At 59.3% G+C, this 19,580-nt stretch overlaps 1 protein-coding gene across 3 annotated transcripts in view; it reads left to right on the top strand.

The window, feature by feature from the left end:
- COL4A2 (collagen type IV alpha 2 chain) overlaps positions 1-11,973 on the top strand; it is a 163,189-nt gene extending 151,216 nt beyond the window's left edge. For 2 of the 3 annotated variants that reach the window (XM_057707666.1, XM_057707665.1), the window contains exons 38-47: positions 478-585; positions 1,246-1,317; positions 2,822-2,947; positions 4,787-4,903; positions 5,464-5,625; positions 5,748-5,846; positions 6,069-6,452; positions 6,858-7,049; positions 8,059-8,345; positions 10,868-11,973. In XM_057707666.1, coding sequence (XP_057563649.1) covers positions 478-585; positions 1,246-1,317; positions 2,822-2,947; positions 4,787-4,903; positions 5,464-5,625; positions 5,748-5,846; positions 6,069-6,452; positions 6,858-7,049; positions 8,059-8,345; positions 10,868-11,125 — 1,805 coding nt within the window. In that variant the 3' untranslated portion in view covers positions 11,126-11,973. The remainder of the gene's footprint in view (positions 1-477; positions 586-1,245; positions 1,318-2,821; positions 2,948-4,786; positions 4,904-5,463; positions 5,626-5,747; positions 5,847-6,068; positions 6,453-6,857; positions 7,050-8,058; positions 8,346-10,867) is intronic. The other variant, XM_057707667.1, reaches the window with a different exon arrangement.
- Positions 11,974-19,580: the final 7,607 nt, after the last annotated feature.

Genomic DNA, 19,580 nt, shown 5'->3' with positions numbered 1-19,580 from the left:
TCCACTCCTGGGTCCTGCCCAGCCCAGCTGTGGGGGACGCCCAGGGCTGATGGCCGCCGTCTGCCTGTCCATAAACGCTGAGACCGTTCCTGTGGCGGTGCCCTGCGTGCATGTCAATTGCAGAATTCGTGGGGGGTCCCCAGTTACATCAGTGAATTCGTTTTGTGCAGTTTTCTTGCTGCTGTTTTGCGCACTGTTGCCAGGGACCTGTGAACACAGAGGGCTGATCCTCGAGGGGCCTCTGAGTTCTCCCCCGGCTTCTCTGTGGACGATAGGCTGGGAATACGAACACACAAGCTGTTGTGTTTGGCCGGGCTGCACTAACCCTGCTGAACGTGAATGTGGGGTCCAAGGCCACATGGAAGGGAAGCTGGTCCTTCCCCTCGAAGCCCCTCCCCAGGCAGGACCTGAGCTGGAGGCCGCGAGGCCTCGGGGTTCCTGTGTCCCCCTGAAGGGTGCCTCCTGTCTGTCTCCTAGGCTTTCCAGGACTGTCAGGGCTGCAGGGGCCTCAGGGAGACCCGGGACGGGCCGGAGTGCCCGGAGTTAAAGGAGACTACGGCCGGCCGGGGAACCCAGGCTTACCAGGTAAGACCACTCCCCGCTTTGCAGACACAAAGCAATGCCAGAACGATGAACAAAAACCTGCTGGGACACCTCAGGGTGACTCGCGGTCAGCACCCGAGCAGTGCTGAGGCGGGACAGAGAGACGGATGCGTGGGTCCCCACTGAGCCAGGTCTGGTGCAGCCCTTGGGGATTAGGGGTTGCTCGGCCTGGCCTGGACAGGCTCTGGTCAGGGATCAGGCCCTCGGCTGCTCTCCTGTCCACAGTTGAGGGGGGCACACCCAGACCCCACATTCACCACCTGCATCACGGGAAGAATTGTCACCTGTTCCCCGTGTCCCACTTTAGAAGAGGCAGAGGGACTGAAAGTGATGCCAGGCTGTTGGTTCCAAACACCGTTTCTATGCATACGGTGACTCACGGATCAGGAAAAGAGCACACAGCACTGCCCAGCCCGTTCTGGCTGTAACGAGTCTGTAAAAAGATTCAGTGAAAACAATTTTTAAGTTAATGGTTTTCCTGGGCGACATAGACGTGACAGACTTACGTGTCACCGTATTTATGGAACAGCTTCGGGCTTGCCCAACTTTCAAACACATTGGATGGGCGACCGTATCGCAACAGACAAACGCATGTAAGGGTCTCTCTGCTCTCCCATGAAATAACCTCGAGGGTCCCCACAGGTCTGCCCGGCCTCCGCGGCATCGGCGGGTTACACGGCTTGCCCGGCACCAAAGGCTTTCCAGGATCCCCAGGTACCGGATGACAGTGGGGAAGGGGACTGGTGGGCCTCCAGGGACTTGTGGGGGGCGGGGCTCAGAGAGCAGGATAGCCCTGTCCCGAGGCCACGGGGACTCAGTCCCTCCGGCTCCTCCCCCAGGATGCCGCAGACCGGGGCTTGGCCAGCGGGCTCTGGGGGCTGGGCGTCTGGGGTGCGTGCTGGTGCAGCGGAGTTCCGGTGAAGACCCTCTTCTCGGCATCCCCGCTGGGTCCTCACACGGTGGAGGAGGAGGACGAACGCTCTGGTCTCTCCTCTTATAAGCATGCCAGCCCCATCCGGGCCCCCCTCCCTGGTTTAGGGCCTCCTTTAGCCCCAGGCACCTCCCAGAGGCTCACCTCCAGACCCGTCACATGGGGGCTTAGGGCGTCAACAAATGGGTTTGGAAAAGACAGTTTCCGCCAGTGGCATACTAAGGGTTTGTTCTAAAAGGAGAAGAAACGGACACCTTTAAGAAATTGTTAGAAGCTGCTTTTAGAAATTATTGTAACACGTTTTTTTCCTGACGGAGGTACAAAGCCCATCATTTCCTAAAGCCAGTGACAGGATGAGGCTTGCATGACAGCCTCTCTGGTGTCTCAGAGGACCGTTGCCGTGTCCATCTGCTCCTCACAGGGGATGAAATCCCCTTTCTGCAGAAAGCTTCCTTTTACCCTCATCCCCTCCGGGAAGCTGCCATCACACATGCAAAACTCTTGGTGACTTCCCTGAAATTTCTTTATTTAGTTCCTTTCATCTTACATCTTAATATCCTGTCTTTTCATTTAATTTTTAAAATTTATTCATTGGACTAATAATATTTGTAGGACATATTATGAATATATCTTTTTAAGGACAACTTTTATTGTTTTCTTTTCAGATTATAAAAGTTGTTCGTCTTGAGTAGAGAAAAGCTTAAAAAATACACTTAAAAGAAAAAAACACCTGTAGTTCTACCACTGCCTTTAGAATATTCTCTTTATAGATGTCTTAGTAATCAAATGTTCATCTGTCTGCAGGTAAATTTGGGTGTGGGAAACCCTATATAAATTCTCACACTCATGCTTTGAGTTTAAGTGGCCAAGTTATGTCGCTCTTTCCTGCCACCAGCTGCTTTGAGCACCTGATGTGTGAGCCAGACAGGTGTTAATAGCTTTTCCCTTTTAAACCTAATGCAGACATAGTATCAGGAACCCCAGCCAGGAGCCCGGAGCCCTCGGCAGGCCCCAGCTCCTGGACCTTCTGCATCCTGGACTATGGGCCTTTTCTGGGGGCCTCGGCAGCCTCCCCTATAAAGCAAAGGCCTTCAGCTAGTACCCCCAGGGTCTGTTCCGAGTGGCAGGGTCTGGAGCACGGAGGCCACCTAGGAAGCTGAAATCTCCACGGCTGCCGTCGGGTCCTCTGCTTCTGGGTCTCACTGAGAGCATGACTGCCCTCTCGCCCATGAGAATGGACTCTGCCTGGTTGAAGACACTGACGTCTGCTTGTCAACCCGGCCACAGGTGCGGACCTCCACGGGGACCCCGGCTTCCCAGGTGCTGCTGGGGACAGGGGTGAGCAAGGAGAGGCCAACACCCTTCCAGGCCCCACTGGAGCCCCGGGACAGAAAGGCGAGCGCGGAGTCCCAGGTGAGGCCAACACCCAAGTATCACCATCTGCCCCCCCAGAACCACGGTGTCTGAGAGTCTGAGAGAGGAGAGGCTGGGGTCGGGGCAGGTGCCGGCTCCTCTGGGGAGAATTTTCTGTTGCACACCTCCCGCTAGTGTCCTGTCGTTTATACTTCATCATAATCTTATTCTGCCAGGGTTAGCTCGGGGAGGCTGACCACCCTCCCCTGTAGGAAGGATGAGATCACGCTCTGTCCCCTCGGTGTCCCCTCAGGGAACCCGGCGCAGGGCCGTGCCTGTGCCACGCGCACAGGAGGGTTGGACAAATGAGTACATGAGTGAGTGAAGGAAGGCATCTCAGCCCCTGAGCTACGGCCGTGGGCCAGGCCCGGACCCTGGCGGCAGCAACCAGGGAGAGGTGGCCTCAGCGCTGCTGAGAATGAGACCCGCCCCACCGCCAGCCCAGCCCAGCCCATCACCAGCAAACCAGGCTCAACCTGGACTGGGAGGGACGCGTTCCTAGACCAAAATAAAACCAACATCTAGGAGCAGCGTGTGTTCACAGGACTGCAGTGTGGTCGGCAGGTGCTTAAGGCCCAGTGTTTGTCTTCTGGCAACCGGGGTCCCCCCACCGCCACCTGCGGCTCAGCCCAGCGTTTGGCCTGCGATGGCAGCCTTGAGCCAGGCGCCGTCTGTGGAGCCGGCACGGCTGCTGGATCCGATGGGCCGTCACACCCGGGCTCCCAAGACCAGAGCCTAGCCGCCAGTGCTCGGGTCAGAATTACCCCGGAGCTCGACCCACCGACCCCCGAAGCAGAAGCCGGGCCCCAAGGAGGCCGGAGACTCCTATTTCCTATCTGTCAAGGCCCACAGGCCACATCCTCTGATTCTGCCGGGTCTGTCACCTCCCTCTCCCCTTTCATTGAGTGGAAACTCCAGAATTCCCTGAGAGCCGAGCCGCACAGCGTTGATCTGAAAGCAGGAGGAGGAGGAGGGCCGGCCGACGGGGGCCTCACTGTGAGTCCTGAGGGGCCGCATGAGGCTCACACAGCCTGGCCCAGGGCTGAGGGTCCAGGCTCAGTCCCCAGCACAGGACCACCAGCTCCGTGACTCAGGCCCACTGTTTTCTCCCTGAGGCACATCCCATCCCAGCCTTCCTGAAACTCTGGACAGCTCTTCAGCGTGACACTTGGGTGCCGATTTAAACAGCGAAATCCCTCACAAAAAGCACAGAAGTGCAGAAAACGCGGCTCTCCGTAGACATCAGGAGGACCCTTGCTGACCCTCTGAGCTGGGACTCAACACCCTCCCCCTCCCGCTGGCCCGGGAGCGCGCCTGGTGTTGACTGGGGGTCACCAGTAAATCTCAGGGAGCAGGCCAGGTGGCAAGTACAGCATCCGTGGGCGGTGAGGACGGACACTGGACACTGGACATCCAGCGGGTCCGGGGTCCTGGAGGACGGCCCGGGCAGGACTGAAGTACCAGTGCCGTCCATCCCGAGCCTCCCATCAAGGGTGCTCACGGGGCCCACAGGGCTGCCCTGTCAGAGACGCCCTCAGGGCGGGGCCAGGTGTCACCCACAGGTAGCCCCACCAGCTGTCCCTTGAGCAGGTGGCATGCCAGTGAGGACAGCGTCCCAGCAGAGGTGGGTCCACGGGACCCTCTAGGCAGCAGGCGGGGGCCGGTGGGAGTGGGGGCAGCGCGGCCCCTGCCTCCCCGGACCCGCCCTGGGAGCCTGCGGTGGGAACCTTCCGTCACTGCGTCTCCGTGGTGGCTCTGCTCCTGGACAGGTGAGGGCACGGAGAGGAGATGGAAGATGAAAAGCTGGGTGCTGCTACCAACTTCTCTTTCCCTCCTCAGGGGAGCGAGGCCCCGTTGGGAGTCCAGGACTCCGGGGCTTTCCAGGCATCACCCCCCCTTCCAACATCTCTGGGTTACCAGGGGACGTAGGCGCACCTGGGATATTTGGCCTGGAAGGTAAGCAGGGCTCACACTTCTGTGCGTTGCAACCTGGGGACGGGAGCTGGCCGTGACTTGATTGCCTGCGGGATAGAGCACTTCTCATTTCCCCTTGAGGACGTGATGCTGAGTGAAATAAGCCAGGCGGAGAAGGACACGTGCTGTCTGATGGGCGGGGCCCTCGAGTCATCGGATTCACAGAGACAGAAAGTAGCCGGTGGGGGCCAGGGCTGGGGGGGGGGGGGCGTTCGTGTTTAATGGGGAAAGAGCTTCCGTTGGGAAGACGAAAGGTTCAGAGAAGGATGGTGAGGGTTGCACCACAGTGTGGATGTACCTAATGCCACTGTGCTGGACACCTAAAAACGGTTAAAATGGTAAATTGTACGTTACGTATATTTCACCACAATAAAAAGCAGAGCTGCCCGGTGTCACAAACCCGCCAAAACCCGTCCCCTACGTGGGTGACCTTGCACCCGGCCTCCTGGTCGTGGCCGTGCCGTCCTCCCGGCCGTGGCCGTGCCGTCCTCCCGAGCCGTCCTCCCGTGTTCACCCGCCTTTCCTGTGACTGATGCTGACAGGTTATCGAGGCCCCCCGGGGCCGCCTGGGCCCGCGGCTCTTCCTGGAGGCAAAGGAGATGAGGGACGTCCGGGAGCCCCTGGAAACCCAGGGCCCAAGGGCTGGGGCGGCGACCCCGGGCCCCAGGGCCGGCCTGGCGTGTTCGGGCTCCCTGGAGAAAAAGGTAAGGGCGGGTGCCCGCGGCGGGGGGCGGGCGGGTTCCTCTCGGGGAGGCTGGCGGAGCGGCTCCGAGACGGCCGGAGCCCCCCCGGCCCCCGTGTGCCCAACGTCCTGCTTGTCCCGAAGGGCCCAGAGGGGAGCCAGGCTTCATGGGCAACACAGGCCCCGCCGGGAGTGTGGGCGAGCGCGGCCCCAGGGGACCCAAGGGAGACCGAGGGCGCCCGGGTAAGTGGGCCTCGGGGGACGCCGCTGGGGTCGCTCCGTCGCGGGGACGCGGTGGTGACAGGGACTGCTGGGCGGGCGACAGGGACTCTCGGGGGGTCACCCGCCCCACGCGAGGGTGCAGGGAGGCGCGGGAGGGGTTCCGTGGCGCGGAAGCGGAGCAGAGACCAGGGCGGAGAGCAGCGTGGTCCTCACGCATCGTCCGCCTTTCTGCTCCGTTCGCAGGTGCCCCCGGGGCTCTGGGCGCCCCCGGGGTTGCAGGAATCCCCCCGAGGATCGCCGTCCAGCAGGGGCCGGTGGGTCCGCAGGGAAGGAGAGGCCTCCCGGGGCCTCAGGGGGAGATGGGCCCCCAGGGCCCCCCGGGAGAACCAGGTAGGCGCCGTTGGCCGTGCCTGCGCGTGTGTTCCGCCGGGGAAGGGCGCTGGCTGGGCGCCGGTGGCGGGGTGTCCTGCGCTAACCGCGGCCCTCACGCGTGTCTCGGTGGCTGCGCAGGTTTCCGCGGGGCCCCGGGGAAGGCGGGGCCCCAGGGAAGAGGCGGCGTGTCGGCCGTTCCCGGCTTCCGAGGAGACCGGGGGCCCGTGGGGCTGCAGGGGCCCCTGGGCTACGAAGGTGAGCGCTGGGTGACGGACGGGGGGCAGAGGGCAGGCAGCTTCCTCCAGGCCCCGCTGTGGGTCTGCTAGATGGTCCGCGGGGCTTCCCGGACCCTCCCGACCTCAGATGCTCTGATTCCTGCTCAGAACGGGGCGCCCTGGGGGGACGGCTCGCGGGGGCGGCCGAGGTCCCCCCACGTCCAGTCCCATCGCGGTCGTCGTGCCAGGCTCCTGAGCGGGGAACGGGGACGGGGGGGGGGGCGAGTCTTCCCGGGGAGGCTCTCGGCCCCAGAGGACAGGGCCCCCGAGACCCCGGCCTCGGGGAGCCAGCAGCGCAGGGCTGTGAGCGTCGCCGAGCACGCCGCCCGCTGGCACGCGGCTGCGGCCCGCACGGCGGCTGCAAGGGGGCTCTGGTCTCGCGCAGGAGAGCCAGGCCGCCCCGGGAGCCCCGGCCTGCCCGGCATGCCCGGCCGCAGCGTCAGCATCGGCTACCTGCTGGTGAAGCACAGCCAGACGGACCAGGAGCCCATGTGCCCCGTGGGCATGAACAAGCTGTGGAGCGGGTACAGCCTGCTGTACTTCGAGGGCCAGGAGAAGGCCCACAACCAGGACCTGGGTAGGTCCCGCCGCCGCGCCCGCCGGCCCCGCCGGAGGGGGCAGGGCCCTGTGGCCGCAGCCAGGTGCCCGAGTCCTCGGCAGGCACCGCGATGCCCTCCACCCGGGGTCGCGCCGCGGCCTGCACGGGCTCACGTGGCCCAGCCCCAGAGGCGGCCAGCGGCTCCCCGCCTCCTGCTTTCTGCCCCGCATTGTGTGAGCTGTCAGGCCGGGGCCGCGCGGGGCTGGGGCACTTAGAACCCCCCAGAGTGGATATGGGGGCGCGTGTGCCGGTGTGTATCCAAGGAAGCCCGCAGAGAGCGTGGCCCGCGCACGTTAACAGCGGGGGCTTGTGGGGAGGGTGGCCGTGGCTGTGGTGGGGACGGTGGCGGGGACGCCTGCCGGGCTGACCCCGATGAGTTGTACAGCGTCCTGTCCAGATAGGTTGTTTGTTTTTCAAGTGGGACAAAGCAAAGAAGAATAAGGGCCTGAAACAGAGCAGGGGCAGGCAAGGCGGGCGCAGGGCCGTGGGGCTGAGCAGACGCCTGGCGCGCGCTAGAAAGCAGTCAGTGTGAACGGCAACCCCCCCCCATTCAGTGCAGTAACTCGCTCTGGCCCCAAGGTGAAGCCGCTGGAGTTATCTGGGGGTCAGAGGGACCAGAGCCCCTCCAGGAGGCATCCCGCTGCCTGAGCCAGGCCCCCATCTGGGATGCCATCGGGGGGCTCTGGGGGCTGGAGCTTTAAGACCCCCCACGGGGACCTCACCCAGGGGTGCTCTTCTGCAAAGCCGCAGCTCCCTCCGACCCAGCCCGGTCCGGGGTGGTGGGAGACCTCGGAAGGGCAGGGCCACAGTGCCGGTGGAGACCACCCCTAAGGGACGGGAAGCCCGAGCTTGCCCCCCCACCCCGCCCCGTGCATGGCTGAGCCCCGCCAGGTGGCTGCCAGGGCCTGTGAGCCCGGTGGGACCCGCAGGAGCGTCCTCCCGCACGCTCAGCCTCAGCGGTGACCCCCCCCCCCCCCCCCCCCCGCAGGGCTGGCGGGCTCCTGCCTGGCCCGCTTCAGCACCATGCCCTTCCTGTACTGCAACCCCGGCGACATCTGCTATTACGCCAGCCGCAACGACAAGTCCTACTGGCTCTCCACCACCGCCCCGCTGCCCATGATGCCTGTGGCCGAGGAGGACATCAGGCCCTACATCAGCCGCTGCTCTGTGTGCGAGGCCCCGGCCGTCGCCATCGCGGTCCACAGCCAGGACGTCTCCATCCCCCACTGCCCGGCGGGGTGGCGGAGCTTGTGGATCGGATATTCCTTCCTCATGGTATGTGGTGCTTGCCCGCTCTCTCCCAGAGCACGGACCCAGGTGGAAACGGAGTTTCCCTCGCCACCCACTCCGTGGCCTTTGTAAGACGGATCAGGGCAGTTGCTCAGGTTGTGCACTGCACAAGGGCACCTGGCACAGGGGATGAGTGAGAGCTGGACTATAGCCTCCACTTTGCTAGTGGAGCCCTGTTAGGCCTGGGCTGCCCCCACCCAGAAGGGACCCATTAATTTGCCACTAGGCCTTTTACAGCCTTAATTAGGATAAATCTGGCTACCACGATAGCACCCCTTACCGTTGTCCTGTTTATCACTGTAGGGAGAAAGGAAGGTCCAGTGAGGAGAGCGGGTCTTGTATTACATCTGTATTTATTAGGACTGTCCTAACTCCCACTGTACTCACTGGACACCCAACATCTTAAATATTTCATAAGTTGTATTAATAACACCCTGGATTCTAGGAGAGGAAGGAGAAGATAAACAAGTGTTGGTTTTTTAACATTTTTAAGGTATTGCTGTTGCGATCATTTGAAGCAACAGGATACTACATTCTGCGCAGGGACAGGCAACTGTCTACTCTTCAGGAAGCCAATCATGTCAGGGGACTTTGGGGACTGGACAGAGCAACCTCCTTGGCCTCTGGGTCACGGAGGAGTAAGCGCTGGTCCCTTCTGTGTTTTAACTCCCATCGTGAAATTCAAAATGAAAAACGAGCCTCTTTCTTGTGAAGGGAGTGATTACACTGTATCCAGAAAGGTCAGACAGCCCTTCTTTTCTTAGCAATTACATCTCAAGCCGTGTCACAGGATCAGGGACAGGCACACCTTATCCTCAGTAATCCCCGCCCTCCAGCCTGGACCTTGACACCCCCAAGGCGGGTGGCAAGGGGACCGCGGTCCCTCGCCCCACTGTACAACCAGGGTGGCACTGAGGGGCTGCCCCCAACTTCCCTTCCAAGAACATGCAAAGCACCTGTTGGCATGGACGCCAGAGAGCGTGGCTCCGTGTCAGATGTGCCCGCTGCCCGTCTGGGGAACGGTCCCTGTCTTGTCTGCACATGAGACACCCTTTGACCCCTTGCTGGCCCCTCCTCTCAGGGACCTCTCTCGAGGCTGGTCTGGTGGCCACTGTAAGCCTCAAGCCAACCATCGGTTTGCTTTTTGCTTGCGATTCAGATGAGGTCCTCACGGGCTAAGTATCCCGTGAGTGGTTCTCTTAAGAGACATTAGCTGCTAGAGTCCCAAAGCCAGAGGCTTGTCCACTGGCAAAGAGCTGAGCACATGGGAAAAGGTGCGTTTGTGTGTGCACACAGACACGTGTGGGGGACCAGCAGGGCCTCGGCTCTTTCAGGCCAAAGAGGGGCCTGAGATGCCCCGAGAAGACGCACCTGCGTCTCCCCTCGTGGTGACAACAGACAGTGGCTCTGTTTGGAAAGGCGTCCACGTTCTGTGAACAGAAAACTCTTCAAAGGTTTTTGTTTTTTGCTGTTTCATTTGAAGGAAAGGTTAAACTGGGCTCCTGCCCAGATATCGCACAGGACAGCTTCTCCTGTTCCCTGCCCGCTGTGGCCGAGACATTCTGTTCTAAGTTCACGGGTTCTGACACCGCGCTTGCCCCTGGGCTTGCTGGACGAAGCCAGGCGACACTTTTCAGAGACAGGCTTTGCGATGGGGGCTCCACCATTCCCCTTCGTAAAAGCTAACCGTGTTTACAAAACCAAAAGGAAGTAGAACTTGAAAGTGGCGAGGAAAATTCCCTCCGATGCTTGTCCGGGTCTCCCCAGCAGGATCATCTCAGGAGACACATTGGCTATTTAACAACCCTGTGATAGAAAAAAACTAATTACACTGACATTACATGTTCACTGCAGGAAAATCAGCAAGTAGAGTTTTTTTTTTTTTAATAATAATAATAATTAAAAGCATCCATACTCCCTCTTCATAAAGTTAGCAAAAGAGGACTTCCCTGTGGTCCAGCGGTTGAGACGCGTGCTTCCACTGCAAGGGCACGGGTTGGATCCGTGGTTGGATCCCTGGTTGGAGAACTAAGATCCCGCATGCCACAGCGTGGCCAAAAAAAAAAAAAAGTTAGCGAAAGAGAAGGGTAGGGGCCCTTTCTTTGGTGCTTAATTTTTTTGTCTTTTGTGTGCACCACCAGCTGCAGAATCAAACCCGGGCCTTCGGCAGTGCGAGTGCTAAGTCCTAACCACTGCACCGCCAGGAAGTCCCTGGGGCTGAACTCTAATAAAACCTCTGCTCTGACCCCCGTGTTGATTTTACTTTTTTCATTTATTTTATTGAAGTGTAGTTGACATACAACGCTGTGTTAGTTTCTGCTGAACAGCAGAGTGATTCCGTTATACACACGTGTTCATTCTTTTTCACACTCTTTTCCATGACGGTGTATCACAGGATATTGGCTACAGTTCCCAGCGCTGTAGGGACCTTGTTGTTTCATTCTTCCTTTAAAAAAAAAAGTTAACATGTTGGCATCCCTTCTGCCCTGTCCCCCCCCCCCGCACAGCACACGGCCGCAGGCGACGAAGGGGGCGGCCAGTCGCTGGTGTCGCCGGGCAGCTGCCTGGAGGACTTCCGCGCCACGCCGTTCATCGAGTGCAACGGGGCCCGCGGCACCTGCCACTACTACGCCAACAAGTACAGCTTCTGGCTCACCACCATCCCCGAGCAGACCTTCCAGGGCACGCCCTCGGCCGACACGCTCAAGGCCGGCCTCATCCGCACGCACATCAGCCGCTGCCAGGTGTGCATGAAGAACCTGTGAGGCCGCTCCAGGCCACACGCAGCCGCGGGGCCTCTTTGGTGCTTCTTCTTAACTTATTACCTCAGATGCCAACCCAAGAATTGACTTCATTTTTTTTTTCTTTACAAAACAAACCAAACTAACAAAGGTTGCCAAAGGAATTCAGCACCAGCACTTCGACCAAACAGCCCCTTGTCATCCATGGGTGCCCCCCGCTCTCCCTACGTCCGCAGAACCCCTGACCCCCCAGAAGGGGGTCTTGGCCCTCCCTCCCGGGCCGCCCTAGACGGTTCCGTGCCCGGTGTCACTGACCTCTTCCTGCGCACCTGTGTATTCACTGCACTCTCAGCCGCCACTCATAGCCCACTGGCTGAACTCACTTGACGGGGAGGTACAGACAGAGGAGGGCGCGCGGCCCCAGGGCTCCTGAGCTCCCTCCCCCGTGCCCACCCGAGGGGCTCCTGGGGGTGCGCCCAGCTGGCTCGCTGAGCCCCCGGGGTGACGGTGCCGTCTCCTCCACATGCCGGTGACGTGAAGCACACTAGTCCCCTCAGGAAGGCCGACGGTGCCTTATATGTTAAGAGCCACTGGTGCTCAAGCACCGGCTGTCACTCTTCCCGCCACGTCCTTGCACACCATTTGTTGGGTTTGGCAAAACTCACGTAGAAGCGAAGACCTTCTCACCGTCTGCTGCCGGCCAGGCTGCGTGACAGTAAACTTTGTCGGGTCGGAAGTGATGCTTCCGCCACCGCCAGGCTGTCCTGGGACATTTACCCTCCGTTCTTCGTGCTGAATTGTATTCCTATGACTACTCCATCCTCTGTAACGACCCCCGAATAAAAGTTGACTTTGAACATTTTTATACCCCACGCTGTTGCCTGCCTGATTTTCTCGGGTCCGTGGAGCACAAAGTTTGCTGTGACCCCAAAGCACTGCCTCAGGCCCTGCACCCAGCTCGGCACCGAGCTGCTGTTTTTTTCCAAGTTTCAGCAGATTGAACCCAAGCCTGTGGTGTTGTCATTCGTTTCTCAGGGAACCGTGTTTGTGTTTATAATGCGTAAGATGTACAGAAAACACCCCACCGTCACTCGTGGGAATGAGGAGGACGGGTACCTTACAAACACACTTCCAACACCATTCAAACAGCCCCAGCATAACGTCCCCAGTCAAATCCCAGTGTTTCTAAGACACAGCCTCCAAGACGTAGTTCCGGCTTCGGCGTCTCTGGAACCTTGCTGACCCTTGGACACCCCAACTCACAGAATTCGTTTTTACCCTTGAACGTTCAATCTCACATTAAGCTTTTTCTAAGTACAGTTTCTACAGTCACCCAGGTCAGCATGCCCCGGGATGCTGTTTGAGGGCGCTCAGCCCCCACCGGGCCTGCATTCCCCCAGCGGCTGCCCCGGAGGGGCAGGTGGGGACGTGCCTCCAGGCAGTGGAACGGGGCCTGGGCAGAGCGGCCCAGGAAGGACGGCACCTCACTAGGGGGCTGTGGCCATGGAGGGCTCAGGGCTCAATCCTGAGGGGACCCGCCGAGGAAGGCCGCAGGAGAAGCCCCGGGTGGTCCCCGTCCCCCGCCCCAGGCACGGGAAAGGCACGTTTCCAGCCTCCGGTTCGTGCCCACAGGGGTCAGGCACATTCAGGGGTACCAGGGCTGAGCGGGCTCCTAGCACCCCAAGTGGAGGTAGCAGAGACCCAGGTGAAGCGGATGTAGGCTACAGCTGGTTTCCGTAGCAACGACTGCAGCAGAAAGGCGGACCTAGAGGCTGAGGCCAGGGCCTGAAGATGCCCAGCACCGGGAGCTGGTGGGGCCGCTGCTTTCCCGGTCCCCACAGCACAGGGGTCGTCCTGACTCTTCTCACAGCCCTGAAGGTTCCTGCTCGACTTGCTTTAGCTTTTTTTTTTAATTAAATGAAAGAGTCTTTCAATGCTCTAGTGTTTTGCAATTTTCAAAAGTCTCACACGCACGACTTCACATGGTTTAGCTTTGATGCCTCTGTGTGGTTCACAGGTTGTTCGCGTTCAACGTTGAAAGGTACCGGACCTCACACCTAAAATACATAAGGCGAGAAGACCAAGGTCAAGGTCTCGACACATGATTGGATTCCAAAATGCAGACCATAAAATATAAACCAAATACAAACAAATAATCCGTACTCCCAACACCTGCCTGTGCAGTGGAGCCCACGGTCCTATGCAAGTACAGTGGGTGACGAGTCCTAGTCTGGAATCAAACAGCAAACCTGAACCTTGAAAATTCAAACTCCACCTTTTGCAGACCCTGGCCTGTTGCATGAGATTGTTCTGGTCTAGTTCCTCAGGGCCAGGAGTAACCACCACCCCGAAAGGTAAGCGTGCTTCAGTGGCTACCGCTGTTCCCCACTTTCCAGAGCGGGTGCCCTGAAATTAGAATCCCTGCCCCTGGACTACTGCAACGTGGCTCTCCCCACCCCCCGGACAGACAATGCCGGCACTCACGTTAAACCAGGGTAGCTGCCCCTGGAAGCATCCTGGCTGGTGGGAGGGGCACCGAGAAAGACGCGGCACGTCCTGGAGGATTGCTCCAGCTTCCTGCTGTCCGAGAAGAGCAAGTCGGGATGCCCCCGGAGCAGGTCCGCGCTCAGGGGCCCTGGGTGAGCTGCAGCGAAGACCCTGCTGGCCATGGTGGTGTCCTGAGAATTAAGTACGTTCCTATGCGTGGGAGGGTCCCAGGAGCGCTGGCGTGCACACCATCGTGTGAGGTTGGTGTCATGGCCTGGCCTCAAGAGGAAGGGGTTGGAGACTCCCCGCTGCTGGGGGGTTTCAAAGATGCTCCGATACAGACGGGGTCCAATAGAGACGGGGTACCCAGAATAGACCGTACAGGGGATGAGGTAGAACCCTTCTGAAAACAGATCCCTGACACGCCCAGAAAGGGTGGCGTTGAGCTGCGGGAAGATCTTGAGGCAGCAGGACAAACCCAAGTGAACGGGCTGCAAGGTATAAATACAGGACAACGGCAACCCCCACCACCGAAGAGCCACGTGGCACGTGGCCCACTCAGCAGACGCAGGAGGCACCACAGGTACCCGTGAGCTGCTGGGGTGGGTGAGTGGTGGTGGCGTGAGCGCAGAGGAGGCCACCTCGTCCATCTGCCCGAGGGACACCTGGGCTCAGATCACACCTGGACGTGGCCTACCTCCAGGCTGCCATTCCCAGAAAGAGGCCGTCACTGATTTTTTTCTTTATATTTGCAAACGCAGCATATTTATGTATTCATTGCTTGACAAGTATTTCTTCAAGCACGTATTTGTGGAAGGCACACATCGGTTGTCCTGAGTGGCAAGAATACCGCACTGAACAAGACACACTTCGTGCCTGCGCTTAGAAAGCTCAGTTTACTAGGGGATACGGGCCATAGAAAAGTAATTAAAATAAAGTGCCATGAATGTTGCAAAAGAAGAAGTTACGGCTACGACAGGAATATGGAGCAGAGAAAGCTGAACCAAAGAACTCCTGTTGGAGGAGGTGATTTTTTTTAACTTTTCATTTTATATTGGAGTATAGTCGATTAACAATGTCGTGTTAGTTTCAGGTGTACAGCAAAGTTATACACTTCAGTTATACGTATACATGTTTCTATTCTCTTTCAAACGCTTTTCCCATGTAGGTTGTTACAGACTATTGAGCAGAGTTCCCTGCACTATTGTAGGTCCTTGTTGGCTATCTATTGTAAATATAGCAGTGTGTACGTGTCCATCCCAAACTCCCTAACTATCCCTGCCTCCCCTTCCCTGCCCCCCATAACCATAAGTTCATTCTCTAAGTCTCTGAGTCTGTTTCTGTCTTGAAAAGAAGTTCATTTGTATCATTTATGATTAGATTCCACAAATAAGCCATATCATACATCACTTATTTTTTTAAAAAGAGAAACAGCAGGTTTTAGGAACTAACTGGAGGGGGAGGGGAGAATGCCGACAGGGGTGACTTTGGAAACGAGGGGGCCTGTAGGCCAAGGCCAAGGGCCCACCCCCAGAGCCGTGCTCCCCTCTGCAGCCTCCACGCACAGCGTCTGCCCCGACCGCACAATTAGGGAGTGGATGGGGCGGGGAGCTCGTGTCCCACCGCCTGAGACGGGATTTGCCACTAGGAAGCGGGGAGAGGGTGGACCAGAGGGAGAGAGGTCGGCCAGGCCAGGTTTGGCTGAACACAGACCCTTGGACACAGGCGTCAGTATCCGCACGCGTATTTCCTCGCTCTCAGCTGAAGGGCCCTTAAGAGACACCCCCCACCCTCACTGGCAACCAGCACACCCAGCCCAGATCTGGGCAGCTTCTTCTTCTTTTTCTCTTTTTTTTTCAAGACTGTACAGTTTGATTTTTTTTTCTTATTAGTAATGTATATATATGGCAATCCCAATCTCCCAGTTCATCCCACCCCAACCCACCCCACCCCCCACTTCCCCCCCTTGGTGTCCATATGTATGCTCTCTACATCTGTGTCTCTATTTCTGCCTTGCAAAACGGCTGATCTGTACCATTTTTCTAGATTCCGCATATATGTGTTAATATATGATATCTGTTTTCCTTTTTCAGACTCACTTCACTCTGTATGACAGTCTCTAGGTCCATCCACGTCTCTACAAATTCCCAACTTCGTTCCTCTTTACAGCTGAGTAATATTCCATTGTATGTGTGTGCCACATCTTCTTTATCCATCCATCTGTTGAGGGACATCTAGGTGGCTTCTATAACCAGATCTGGGCTTCTGACACCTTCTCCAGTAAAAGGTCCCAAGGCTCCTTGGAGAAATGGCTGCTTCTAGGACACGTGCAGGAAACACACAAGATGAGCCTGGAACACGAGTGGTCCCAGGAAGTAAAGAAGTGCTTGGAAATAAGCCCCAGAGGTGGGAAGAGGTCAAAGGGACACAGGAGCCAACAGACACAGCTTCCGTTCACGAAAGCTGGGGTACCCAGAGCAAGAAGGAAGCCGTCCTGAATTATGACCCAAAGAATAAAATAAATGTCCACGAGTCCACACGGACAGAACGACGGAATAAATGCACGGGGAGCAGAGACAAATCCCTGTAAACATGTCCAGTTACAGCGGGCAGTTACTCCACCATGAGGGAGGGGCTGTGGGCTGTGCCGGGTGACGTCCCTCCAGGGAGCAGAGTGTTGAAGGAGGGGAGAGGGCACCTGTGCGGTGGGGTCCCTGACCCACACCCTGGGCCAGGTGATCAGGGCTGCGTCACGGTGACAGCGGGGGCCCCCCCACGATAGGGTGAGATGAGGAAGGCACTCACCTCCGCGCTCTTCCTCCCAAACCCCCACCCCAGCCTCATCAGGGGAAAACAGCAGACGAATCCCAGGCGAGGGGCGTCCTACAGAGCACCTGCCCGCACCCCTCAAAGCCATCACATCACCCAAACAAGGCGAGCCAGAGCGGTTGTCGGAAACACGGGGACCCTAGGAGGTGCGATCACTCAACGTCACGTGGTGTCAGGATGGGACCTGGAACAGAGAAAAGACAGCAGGTGAAATCACGGGGACCTATAGAAGCACGACCTCGGTTAATAACAATGCAAAGCAGGAAAAAATGAAAGGACAATGGAGGTTTTAGGAGCTGGTGGAAGCGGGTGTACCTGGGGCCACGTCCACGTCCAGGGCAACGTCAGGAAGAAGCTGGGCGCATCTCTACCCACCTGAGACCCTCCTCACCTGCGGGATCCGCCTTCGTCCCGTCACCCAGAGCAGGTCACTCGCCCGGTCCTCCCAGCACCCTCCTGGGAGTGACCGGTCCCCACACGGGCCACCCGCCTGCTCCCTAAACCGCACATGGAGCCACGACGGCAGAGCAGCTGTCCCGAGCCCCGGAGAAGGACCACCTTCCGGGCACCACGTCAGGGAGGGATGACCATCGCAGGTGTCCCGACAAACAACATTGTTTAAAGGTATACGCCAACGCTTCACAAAACACATAGGTTCCCAGGTGACCCTGACTGGTCTTGTTTACATTACTGACACGAGGGGAAAGAACGGCTTTCCGGCGGGGTCCCCCCGGTTGAGCTCCTTGACGGTCACCCTGGGGACGGTCACTCGCCCTGCCTGCCGCGGACCCTGCGCTCGGGGCTCTCCCGGGGCGTCCCCCGCCTGCCACCCTCTGTGAGGCGGGGACCCTCGCTCACTTTACAACTAAGGAGGTCCCACCAAAGGGGGTGAGGCGGGGGGGGGGACGCGGCGCAGCGAGGCCCGTCAGCCGGCCCCGGCCCCCCCGCAGCCCAGACGCCCTCCCCACCTGCACGCTGACTCACAGAGGCCCTGCCTCCTTCCACGGCCAAGTTCAGGGGCAAAGGGCTGGGGTGGAGGCTGACTCGGGGCCTGCGGGTCACTCGATGGCGTAAAATCACCATAAAACCGCAGCCAGTCCCACAGAGGCTGTTGGGTGGTGTGGAGGTCGGGGTCCACACCCTCGCCTGGAGCTGACTGAGCCCTTATCCCACACCCAGAAAGAGTCGGTTCTACCTGCAGGGCCCCTGGGAAGGGAATTCCTGCACCGCTATCGTGAGGATTCTGTTGGGGGCCCCCCACCCCCAGGAGGCGCTCGCCCCGACGCGCCCCCTCCCCCCGCCACGCCGAGGGAGGAGGGTGGCGGTGTCCCTAGAGACACGGCAGGCATCCCGGAGGCGACGGTGCCCTGGGGACCCGCCCGGCGCACCTCCTGGCGCTGCCAGCAGCCCTGGGCCCGTGCGATGGGCACCCAGGGGACCCCCTCTAAGCCCCAGGGCTCTTCAAGCAGAAAGGACCAGACAGGGAAAGGACCAAAAGGAGGGGTGCTCCTCTTGTCTTGAGCAGTGGGCACCTGCCTGTTAGAAACCCAAACAACCAAGCCGAACTCGAGGAGGGAGGAGGCTCCGGGCGGCCCGGCCCTGGGAGGCCTGGACCGAGGACGAGACCTCAGGGGCCTCCCTCCCCAGCCACCGGGGACTCTGACCCCCAGATGCATCTTTTCTTGCTCTGGGCCTGGGTCCTCACATACCCAAACCTGCTGCCTTCCAGACCCTCCCCCGCGAGGAGGGCCCCTGAGCTCAAAGTCGACCCATGGGAGGGGAAGGAGGTGACTTTTCTCCAGGACCAGCGAGGGAGGATGGGCCCAACAGCGCCCAGAGCAGGCCCGCCGTGTGTGGGGTCTACACGGCAGACCGGCAGCTCTGCCCACTTCCGACAGTGCAGGCCAGAGCGTCCTGCTGCGAGAAGTGGCACAGGTCGGGGCAAGTGCTGAGGGGACGGGGAGGGGGTGTGACATAATGAGGGCGGGGAGTAGGGGGGACTAGGAGGAGGGCCGCCCTGCACACAAAGGAACGTGCCATCCCAACCCCATCAGCCCCAGCTGGAGCGGATTCTGCCTCAAAATATTCCAAGCCCCTGGAGAGACCACCCTGGCTCTCAGATGCAGGGCCCTGGGTCCCCAAGGCTCGCCCCCTCAGGTGGTGCGTGGGCATCCGTGGTCATCGGTGCAGATGCTCTACGTGTGCAGGAGTCGCTCGGGGCGCGGAGGTAGAGCATGAGTCAGCTCCGTCCCCTTTTCCCTGGAGAACAAAACCATCTCTGATCCACTGCCCACGGCATCCCTGGCTCTGGGTCCCGGCTCGCCTCGGCCAGGGGGAGACCTCGCTGGAGGCAAAGTTGCCGGACGTCTGCGGGAGGGGCTTCCCGGCACAGCAGGCCGCGCTGACTCACCCAGGAGGTCAGTTCAGAAATGGCAGTTGTTCTCTAAAGACACCAGCCTAACGACCTGTGAAAAGGGGGAACCATGGTTTCCAGCACCCAGATTACAACACAGCCACCCTCAAAACTTCCCACCCAGGACGCCTTGAGGCCACCAGGAAGTGCCCGGCCAGGAGCTGCTGTTGAGGTTTCCGAGGACGCTCGGGTGAAAGTCTGCAGCAGTGGCTCCTGGACCAGGCGCAGCGGGTTAACCCTGGGCTGTCCGCGGCCTCCCAGCCCCAGAGCAGCTGCATTTGAACAAAGGGAAAGAAGGAATGTTCGAGATCCCAGCTCGAATCCGCATCCAGCAGAGGACCCCCTCCTTCTCCACCGGCTAGCTCACTAAAGCATCTGGAGCTTCCCCAGAACCGACCTGGTGCCCTGGTCGGGAACGGGGCCCACGAGAGACCACGGCTGGAGACCTGTGAGCAGGCTCAGACCCCAGGACCTGTCTCTCCCTGGTGCACGCCAAGGCTGACACCCAAAGTCGACTTGGGACGGAGCCCAGACTGAAGCCTACTTTTTAGGGCAGCAATGAGGGTGCAATGCTTCCATGCTGTTGACGGAGGAGGTGCCGTCCTGGGCTATCCTCCAGAACGTGGGGGTGTTCAAGGGCACGAGCTGGGGTGCTCAGAGCCGACGGGCAAGAGAATCAGACTCTTCGGGTGGAAAGGGGTGTGGGAGCTCAGCTACCCCCGCCTACAAGCAACCAGGACAGGAATAATT

This window comes from Hippopotamus amphibius, chromosome 14, assembly GCF_030028045.1.
Source record: "Hippopotamus amphibius kiboko isolate mHipAmp2 chromosome 14, mHipAmp2.hap2, whole genome shotgun sequence".
In the NCBI taxonomy this organism is placed as follows: domain Eukaryota; kingdom Metazoa; phylum Chordata; class Mammalia; order Artiodactyla; family Hippopotamidae; genus Hippopotamus; species Hippopotamus amphibius.
The sequence above is the reverse complement of the archived record's forward strand: the minus strand, read 5'-3'. Positions and strand labels throughout refer to the sequence as shown.